The sequence below is a fragment of the Neomonachus schauinslandi genome, chromosome X (assembly GCF_002201575.2).
Source record: "Neomonachus schauinslandi chromosome X, ASM220157v2, whole genome shotgun sequence".
In the NCBI taxonomy this organism is placed as follows: Eukaryota; Metazoa; Chordata; class Mammalia; order Carnivora; family Phocidae; genus Neomonachus; species Neomonachus schauinslandi.
The window spans coordinates 56,270,468-56,281,458 of NC_058419.1; the positions used below are offsets into that span (position 1 = coordinate 56,270,468).

General features: G+C 39.3%; 1 protein-coding gene across 1 annotated transcript; it reads left to right on the forward strand.

Annotated features, from left to right (window-relative positions):
* Positions 1 to 10,504: 10,504 nt before the first annotated feature.
* LOC110581959 (cytochrome c oxidase subunit NDUFA4-like) lies at positions 10,505 to 10,789 on the forward strand. The gene has a single exon (XM_044911819.1). It carries the CDS (start codon positions 10,541 to 10,543, stop codon positions 10,787 to 10,789), a length of 249 nt encoding a protein of 82 aa, XP_044767754.1. The 5' UTR covers positions 10,505 to 10,540.
* Positions 10,790 to 10,991: the final 202 nt, after the last annotated feature.

Genomic DNA, 10,991 nt, shown 5'->3' on the forward strand with positions numbered 1-10,991 from the left:
GATGGGCATATGAGGATCCATTGTACTATTTTCTATTTTTTTATTTGAAATTTGACATTTAAAAATTTAAAACTACAGAAAGTTACACTTTCAGGTATGATAAATTAAGACCCTACCTAACAACTCTCCACCTCCACCCCACTGTATAAAATAATTATAAAACCTGGGTATACAACAAAGAATATGAATGTACTGGAGAGTGAAGATAAGTGTCTGCTGGGTTTGCAGTACAAGTTCACTTGGAGGAGGGGTGACAACTAAATACCTAAGCTGAGGTTTTTAGCCTGAGGCTAACTGCAGTCTACAACTGGCTGTAATTCATCCAGAAAAAACCAAACCAAACCAAACCAAACCAAAACAAAACAAAACAAAAACAAAAACAGAAACAAAAACAAAAAACAAGCAATCTCTCTTTGGCCTATAAAACGTGAAAACTGAACCCAGGAAAATGTGAGTGCTGAAGAGGATGGAGGAATCCTACAAGGAAAAGAACCATATAGCAGATCTCCAAGCTCTGTCCACCCACAGTTATGACTGACCTCAGAATTAGGCATGTATGGGAGAGCCTAAAACCATCTCAGCTAAAGACCATCTTCACTCTAGACAAGAGATTGCAAACTGACAACTCATGGGTAATCCCTACACGCAGACACATTTAAATCCAATCTGAACTGACTTTGAAGTTTGAAGTTCAAGCCTAACCCTCACTTAAAAAAAAAAAATCACCTGCTAAAACAAAGGAAACAACATTCATTATGGAAAAATAACAGAATCCAAAATCTCCACAATTCAACATTCAAAATAGAAAATAAATAAATAAATAAATAAATAAATTCAAGTAAGTTGATATACAGTGTAATATAGAAAGTGATGAACAACAAATTAAGCCTAGGGGCAGCACAAGAAGAGAAATAATAATAAAGATTAGAGCAGAAATAAATGACATAGAAAAAACAAAAGAACCTAGTAGAACAGATCAATGAAACCAGGAGTTGGTTCTTTGAAAGATTAATAAAATTGATAAACCCCTAGCCAGACTTAACAAAAAGAAAAGAGAAAGTACCCAAATAAATAAAATCACCAATGAGAGAGGAGAAATCACAACCAACCACAGAAATAGAAACAATTATAAAAGAATGTTATGAAAAAATATATGCCAACAAATTTGGCAATCTGGAAGAAATACATAAACTTCTAGAAACATTCAAACTATCAAAACTGAAATAGGAAGAAATAGAAAACTTAAACAGATTGATAACTAGCAAAGAAATTGAATCAGTAATCAAAAATTTCCCAACAAACAAAAGCCCAGGGCCAGATGGCTGCCCACGGGACTTCTACCAAGCATTTAAAGAAGCGTTAATACCTATTCTCAAACTGTTTCAAAAACTAGAAATTGAAGAAAACTTCCAAATTCATTCTATGAGGCCAGCATTATCTTGATTCCAAAATCAGACAAAGATTCCACTAAAGAAAAGAATTACAGGCCAATATCCCTGATGAATATGGGTGTAAAAATTCTCAACAAGATACTAGCAAATCGAATCCAACAGTACATTAAAAGAATCATTCACCACGACCAAGTGGAATTTATTCCTGGGCTGTAAGTATGGTTTAATATTCATAAATCAATCAATGTGATACATTACATTAATAAAAGAAAGGATAAGAAGCATATGGTCCTCTTAATAGATGCAGAAAAAGTATTTGCCAAAGTACAAAGCATCCATTCTTGATTAAAAACCTCAACAAAGTAGGGATAGAAGGAACATATCTCAACATCATAAAGGTCATATACGAAGGACCCACAGCTAATATCATCTTCAATGGGGAAAAACTGAGAGCTTTTCCTCTAAGGTCAGGAACAAGACAGGGATGTCCACTCTCACCACTGTTATTTAACATAGTACTGGAAGTCCTAGCCTCAACAATAAAAAATAAACAACATCCAAATAGGCAAGGAAGAAGTCAAACTTTCACTATTTGCAGATGACATGATACTCCATGTAAAAACCCAAAAGACTCCACCAAAAAATTTCTAGAACTGATTCACGAATTCAGTCAAGTTGTAGGATACAGAATCAAATATACAGAAATCTGTTGCATTTCTATATACTAATAATGAAACAGAAGAAACAGAAATCAAGGAATTGATCCCATTTACAATTGCACCAAAAAACATAAGATACCTAGGAATAAACCTAACTAAAGAGGTAAAAGATATATACTCTGAAAACTAGAACATTTATGAAAGAAATTGAAGGTGACACAAAGAAATGGAAACACATTGCATGCTCATGGATTGGAAGAACAAATATTGTTAAAATGTCTATGCTACCCAAAGCAATCTACACATTTAATGCAATCCCTATCAAAATACCACCTGCATTTCTCATAATGAGAACAAATAATCCTCAAATTTATTTTTTTTTGGATGACAAAAATATTTTTTTATTTTATTATGTTATGTTAATCACCATACATTACATCATTAGTTTTTGATGTAGTGTTCCATGATTCATTGTTTGCGTATAACACCCAGTGCTCCATTCATTCAAATAATCCTCAAATTTATATGAAACCACAAAGGACCCTGAGTAGCCAAAGCAATCTTCAAAAAGAAAAGCAAAGCTGGAGGTATCATAATTCCAGACTTCAAACTCAATTACAAAGCTGTAATGATCAAAATAATATGGTACTGGCACAAAAACTGACACATAGATCAATGGAACAGAATAGAGAACCCAGAAATGGACCCACAACCATATGGTCAACTAATCTTCAACAAAGCAGGAAAGAATATCCCATGGAAAAAAGACAGTCTCTTCAATAAATGGTGCTGGGATAACTGGACTGCCACATGCAGAAGAAAGAAACTGGACCACTTTCTTACACCACACACAAAAATAAATTCAAAATGGATGAAAGACCTAAATGTGAAATAGGGAAACCATGAAAATCCTAGAGCAGAACACAGACAACAACTTCTTTGACACTGGTCATAGCAACTTCTTTCTAGACATGTCTCTGGAGGCAAGGGAAACAAAAGCAAAAATGAACTCCTGGGACTTCATCAAGATAAAAAAGCTTCCACACAGTGAAGCAAACAAACAAAACTAAAAGGCAACCTTCACAATGTGAGAAGATATTTGCAAATAACCTATCTGATAAAGTGTTAGTATCCAAAATATATAAGGAACTTATCAAACTCAACACCCAAAAAACAAATACTCCAGTTAAGAAATGGGCAGAACACAAGAATAGACGTTTTTCCAAAGAAGACATACAGATGGTTAACAGACACATGAAAAGATTCTCAACATCACTCATCATCAGAGAAATACAAATCAAAATTACAATGAGATATCATCTCACACCTGTGAGGATGGCTAAACTGAACACAGGGAACAACAGATGTTGGTGAAATTGCAGTGAAAAGAGAACCCTCTTACACTGTTGATGGGAATGCAAACTGGTACAGCCACTCTGGAAAACACTATGGAGTTTCTTCAAAAAGTTAAAATTGGAATTACCCTATGATCCAGCAATTGCACTACTAGGTATTTATCCAAGGGATACAAAAATACCGATTCAAAGGAATACATGCTCCCCGATGTTTAGAGCACCATTATCACTAGTAGCCAAATTATGGAAAGAGTCCACATGTTCATCAAGTAATGAATGGATAAAGAAGATGTGTTATATATATACACTGGAATATTACTCACCCATAAAAACAATGAAATCTTGCCATTTACAACAATGTGGGTGGAGGTAGAGTGTATTATGCTAAGTGAAATAAGTCAGAGAAAGAAAAATACCATATAATTTCACTCATATGTGGAATTTAAAAAACAAAACAGATGAACATAGGGGAGAAAAAGAGAGAGGCAAACCAAAAAACAGACTCTTAACTATAGAGAAAAAACTGAGGGTTGTTGGAGGGGAAGTGGGCAGGGGGATGGGTTAAATGGGTGAGGAGTACTGAGGAGGGCACTTGTGATGAGCACTGGAGGTTATATGTAAGTGATGAATCACTAAATTCTACTCCTGAAACTAATATTACACTATATATCAACTTACTTGAATTTATTTATTTATTTATTTATTTATTTATTTATTTTAAGATTTTATTTATTTATTTGACAGAGAGAGACACAGCCAGAGAGGGAACACAAGCAGGGGGAGTGGGAGAGGGAGAAGCGGGCTTCCTGCTGAGCAGGGAGCCCAATGCGGGGCTCGATCCCAGGACTCTGGGATCATGACCTGAGCCAAAGGCAGATGCTTAACGACTGAGCCACCCAGGTGCCCCAACTTACTTGAATTTAAATAAAAACTGAAACAAACAAAAAGAATATAATGAGAAGCCCTTAAAGGATGTAATGCTAATTATGCAATTGAAAAATTAGTACTGAGTCCCTGAGTTGGGAGTAAAGGCTGTATTTTTTTATGTCTTCATTCACCCACCAACCAAAAAGTGTAGGCTCTTGCCCATTCCACACCCCTTTTGGAACCTGGCAAGTTCTAGCTGGCAATGGAGTGGAGAGAGGTGCTGTGGGTATAACCCAGAAGCAACATTGATGTTCTTGGGAGGGCTTCCTTAAAATCTCACTTCTGTCCTCTTCTCCATTACCTACCTCATAAATTGCCCTACTATACTGAACCCACCTTGAATAATTACCTTTTAAAAATTTGTCACTAAATAAAAGAAACTAGAAGAACTGACAAAACTAATAAGCCATGTTAAAAACATTCTTCTTGAAATTAATATGTGTTTACTCTTTGGCAAAAATGTAAATATTTTTAATACCCTTAAGTCTCCTTCCTTTAACTCTGTTTTCTACCATATGGCACAAGTTTTCTGTTCTAAAAATATATAGAGAATGAAGCCAATGAACTCTGCAACTGGAAATGAGGGAACATTTACCTAAGAAGCAGAAAGTACCCACACTGTTTCTAAATTTGAATACATTTAGTATTAGATCCAAGTAGACAGTAAGTATATCTAAACTAAATACTTTCAGTAAATATATTAAACATGTAATAAATGTCAACAGATAAATATAATTTTCAAAATCACAATATTCCACTGTTAAAAAGAAAACCATAGGCCCAAGATGGAGTCACTTATGTTAGGCCAAGTCACCAAACAAGGGCTTAATACTTAACTTAATTGCAGTTTCAACTTCCCCCAGAAATGTAGTGTCAACAGGTCAGTACCTAAGAGCTAATCTACCACCTGGGCCCGCTCTATCCCCTACCACCCCCAAGAAAGATGAGGTAATCTGCATGATAAGATCCCTGCTCTTCCCCCTAAGGGAAGGTCACCTTGCCAGAAAGAAAGATCCTTTCTTTTTTTTTGCTAATAACTTCTTGCCCCAGCCTCCTTTTCATAAAAACCTTCCATTTTGTACAACTCCGCAGAGCATCTCTCTATATGCTAAATGGGATGCTGCCCTATTCATGAATCACTTAATAAAGCCAATTAGATCATCAAACTTAATTGGCTGAATTTTGTTTTTTAAACACCACTGTGTTTGTAAAGATAATTATTAGGAATTTTCTTCATTATTTTGAGTTTTAAAGATTTTATGTTCTTTGCTGCTAATGTACTTGCAATCGTTTTTGAACAAAGAATTAAGTTAAACCACTCACATTACAGTTATATCTTTTCTTTAAAATTGTGTAAGCTCTGGGGTGCCTGGGTGGCTCAGTCATTAGGTGTCTGCCTTCAGCTCAGGTCATGATCCCAGGGTCCTGGGATCAAGCCCTGCATCAGGCTCCCTCCTCGGTGGGAAGCCTGCTTCTCCCTCTCCCACTCCCCTGCTTGTGTTCCCTCTCTGGCTGTCTCTCTCTGTCAAATAAATAAATAAAATCTTTAAAAAAATTTGTGTAAGCTCCAAGAAGGTAAGGACTGTGGTTTTCCTGGTTCATTGTTGTATCTCCAGCATGTTACAGTTCTTGACACATGGCAAGGGTTCAATAAATGCTTGTTAAATGAATAATACCACACAATTTTAATGGGATAGCTATAATTGTTTGTATTTAGAATGTGACTTCTTAAAAGCAGGGTCTGTGGTTTTTAGGGTCTCTAGTGTATCTAACCTTATGCACATATGAGCACCCACTATCACTTTTAGGCCGTGGAATGCTGGTAAATATGTGTGGTGTAAATCTCCCACCAAGGTTGGTTTCAAGCGACCAACCTGATATTTCTGAACATGGAGCTGGGAATAGATGTGCTTGTTGTCTCTCAGGAGCCAGTAAGTACTGGCTCCAGCATATCACATTTGGATATTGAAACCTCCAAATTGTAGATTTAATATTATCCCCTCCCAAAACAATCCTGAGCAAGCCTGGCATTTTACCAGGAGCTCTATTTCCACTAGAAGATGGGAGTCTGTAATTAGTATTGTTGCTATATTCTAGTAGTTTTCAAAGTAAAGTCCCAAGACCAGCAGCATCAGTATTACATGTGAACTTTCAACAAAATTCCAAGGCAAATTATTAGTCCCCACCCTAGGCCTATTTATCTAATCAGGAACTCTGGGGATTAGTGAAATCCATTTTTTAAACCCTCCAGGTGATTCTGATATTCAAGTTTGAGAACAACTGCCCCAATCCAATAGTCAGGCCGGAAACAAGCTCCTCATGCACCTGCATTTTCAACCAGGTGCAATCTTTCCCACCTATAATTTCAGTCACTTTGACTTAATTTCTGCCCCTTTCAATGAACTTTAGTCCACTTATCTGAAAGGATTAGTGTTTTTGCCTGAACCACAAATAAAACACTTGAGAATTAGATACAGATGCCAGCAGAAATGGAAACAGTTACCTATACCAAGGACAACAATGTTAGTCTTCTTAGCCCAGTTGCAACTCCTTCTCCTGTATCCTTCCAATAAACTTCTATTCTACATTCCACAGATTTTGGCTCTAGGTTGAAATGTCTGGAAAACTTAGACAAACATGATAGTATTTTTTTCTGTTGCCTAATTTTTCATACAAATCCTCTAAACAGGTAATTTAGGTATGATTTTATTTTTGAGAGCCTCTAAAACAAAATGTAGGCTTAAAAAGGATTCCCTAAAGCAGCTGTAGAAAGATTAAAATATAATGAAGCTGTGTCTCCAATGATGATTTTATTAGTTGTCATACTATTCAAGCACTAAATCCTGGGACATCTTCCTAGAAAAGGCACTTCTCAGGAGCTTCTTCTTTATCCTGTCCAGGTCTACCATAGATATATAGGATATATGCTAACAGGATGTATAAATACAAAGCACTAAAAAAAGAGAAAATAAGATATTTAAAATAAGACAAAGATATATTTTAAATCACCAGAATCCACAAACAATAACATAAATTAGTAAAAGCGTTCAGTTCTGAGATGTGAAAGAAATTAAGGGTATATTAAAAGAAACTGAATTTTAATGTAAGTTTAAAAATGTCAGTAAAGGATCTAAGATGGAGGACTCTAGGCTCATCTCGTCTTTCAAACACAACTAGATAACTATCAAATCATTCTAAATACCCCAGAAATCAACCTGAAGACTGACAGAGCAAACTCCATATCTAAAGGGAGAGAAGAAGACACATAGAAGAAAGTAAGAAGTGTGGAGACATGGTTTAAAGGAGAGATTGCAGGTGCTGAGGAGGTACAGGAGACATGGTCACAGAGAAGGGTGAGAAAGACAGGAGCACAGAAGGAAGTGCACAAGGAGAGCATTTCCCCAAAGCCAATGGCTGGGAAAACAAGAGGGGCTGATTTTTGTGAGTTCTTGCAACCAGCAGGGCTTAAAGACTGGAGTTTTAAAGATCAGCAGGCTTAGCTAGGAGAGAGCTCTGTAGGTGCTGCCCTACTCCTGGAGAGAAGGCAGGCAAACAACCCAAGGGCAGAAGGCCTGGAAACAATTTGAAGAATGCTTGGGGCACAAAGTGGGAAGATTTTTTTTTGCTCTTCTTGGAGCTTGTCCCTGAGAGGCAGAGTTCAGGGAGACATTGCTGTGGGGACATTTCTTTAACCACCCCTCAGCATAAACACAGCTCATCTCCAACACTGACTGCCTGACTTGCTTACACCAAGTCCCACACCCCTGTGCTCTGGCATGACAGCCCATTTTGGTCAAGCTTGTCTCAGTCCCAGCATGGTGGGACCCTCCCCAGAAGACCAGCACAGGCCCCTGCCCACACCATGTCCCTAAAGCCTGGAGTTTCAGAAGGCTACAGGCTTGGTTGGGTTAGAGCCCGGGGGGCACTATGCTGCTCCTGGAGAGAAGGCAGGCAAACAACTGGAGGCAGACAGTATTGAAACAGCAATCTGAAAAATGCCTGTGACACACAGTGCAGAAAATTACTCCCTCTTCTCAGAGTGCTTCCCTGAGAGGCAGCATGCACAGAGATGTCTCTCCAGATGCCTCTCCTCTCCTACAAAGGAGCTTGCTGGCACCATTTCCCTCCCTCACCCCTTAGCATAAACCTGGAGTAAGCAGCATGGCTCCTACCTTAGTTGCCTAACCCGCTTACATCAAGTCCCACAACCCTGTGCTCTGGTGGTACATCCTTCTCGGTCAAGCTAGCCTCAGTTCCAGTGCAGTGGGTCCCTTTCCCAGAAGACCAGCAGTAATCCCTGCTGACACCACATCTCCTGACCAGAGAGTTCTACAGGGCTTCAGTTCTAGTGGAAATAGTATCAGGTCTCATTTAACAAGCAGACCAGAGCACACCTAGTTAAAATCACCACATTCTGGCAAAGGACCAAACACTGCCCACTGCAGGTAAAAAGAGCCTTTGTAGATGAGTGGTGTGAAAAATAGAGCAGCCAAAACACAGCAGCAGAGTGCACACAATACACACCAGAGACACTCCCAGAAGCACCAAGCTCTGAACATTATATGACCTCTTCTTCATAAAGAAATCTAACACACAGAAAAAGGCTGTTCACAGAAAAAGGCAGAGACTTAGACAAAATGCCAAGATCAAGGAATTCATCCCAATGAAAGAACAAGAAAAGACCATGGCCAGAAATCTAAGTGAAACAGATATAAGTAACATGCCTGATGGAAAATTTAAAGCAACAATCATAAGGATGCCGACTGGGCTTGAGAAAAGAATGGAAGACTTCAGGGAGGCCCTTACCCCAGAGATAAAAGAATTAAAAAACAATTAGTCTGAAATGAAAACTGCAATAACTGAAATTGGAAACATACTTGATGCAATGAACGCAAGGCTGCAAGACAGAGGAATAAGTAAGTGATACAGAAGACAAAACAATGGAAAACAATGAAACTGAAGAAAAGAGAGAAAGAAGTATGGAACACAAGAATAGACTTAGGGAACTCAGTGACTCCATCAAATGTAATAATATTCATATTATAGGAGTCCCAGAATAAGAAGAGAAAATGGGGCAGCAAATCTATTTGAGGAAATAATAGCTGGAAACTTCCCTAATCTGGGGAAGGAAACAGGCATCCAGATCCTGAGGCTCAGAGAACTCCCATCAAAATCAGTAAAAGCTGGGAGAGAAGAGCTAAGATGGCAGTACTGTAGGAGGACCCTAGGTTTGCCTGGTCCCTTGAACACTCTAGATAGCTATCAAATCATTCTGAATACCCAAGAAATCGACCTGAGAATTGATAGAACAAACTGCACAATTGGAGAGAAGAGGCCATATTGAGGAAGGTAGGAGGTGCAGAGATGTGGTTTGGGGGAAAGACTGACCACCAGTGCTGTGGAGGGGAGGGAGCCCTGGACATGGAGAAAAGTGAGAGAGAGTGGAGTGCACATGGACACACACAAGAAGAACACTTCCCCAAAACTATTGTCTGGGAAAATAAGAAGGGCTGATTTTCGAGAGTTTTTATAACCAACAGGTCACAAAGACTGGAGTTTTAGAGGTCCCTGGGTTTGCCTGGGATAGAGATCAGAGGACACTGCCCTACTCCTGGAGAGGAGGCAGGCAAGCACCACAGGGCAGACTGCACAATCTGAAGATTGCCTAAGATGCACAGGGAGAGACTATTCATACTTTTTGGAGCACCTATGTGAGAAGTGACATTGCCTCTCTAGGGACAAAAGAACAGTCAGGTGTCATTTCCCTCCCCCACCCCTCAGCATAGGTGCAGAGACACCTACTGAAGGCATCTAAATGGGACACAGGCTGTTTAGCCTGCTATGTTCCAAATCCCCTGCTCCTGTGCTCTGGGGTGACTGGATCAAACCTGCATCAGTCCCAGGGCAGTGAAACCCTTCCCAGAGGACCAGTGCAGGTCCCTGCCCCACCAGGTCCCTGATGTTTGGAATTTTAAAAATCAGAATGAGTGGCTAAGATAGAGCCCAAGGTGCACTGTGCTGCTCCGGGCAGGCAAGCAACCCAGAGACAATGTGAAAACAGCGATCCTAAAAATGCCCGGGATGCACAAGGGGAAGTTGTTTGCTCCTCTAAAAGTGGTTCCCTGAGAGCTTTAAAAACAGACTCCCCGGCCCAGGAGTTCCACGTTTGGTTTTTTCTTCTCCTGGACAGGAGGCCTCTGCCACAACCATGTTACACCAGATCATCAGTCAGGCCAAGAAGCATCCGAGCTTGATCCCCCTCCTCGTATTTATCAGGGCAAGAGGTACTGGAGCAGCACTGTATGTCTTGTGCCTGGCATTGTTCAATCCAGATGTCAGTTGGGATAGGAAGAATAACCCAGAACCCTGGAACAAACTGGGTCCCAATGATCAATACAGGTTCTACTCAGTAAATGTAGATTACAGCAAACTGAGGAAAGAAGGTCCAGACTTCTAAATAAAACGTTTCACTATAAAGGTGCTTAGAATGAAGGTCTTCCAGAAGCCATCTGTGCAATTTTCCACTTACCAGGAAATATTTCCCCTCTAAATGCACGAAATCATGTTGGTGTATTGTGTTGGGGCTTTCACTGAATAATAAATATCTGAAACTTGGAAGAAAAAAAAAAACAGACTCCCCTCCCTGGGAACAAAGGAGC

Bases quoted from the DNA above. Each gene is read 5' to 3' on its own strand.
- LOC110581959 (XM_044911819.1), top strand. From the start codon at position 10,541: ATGTTACACCAGATCATCAGTCAGGCCAAGAAGCATCCGAGCTTGATC.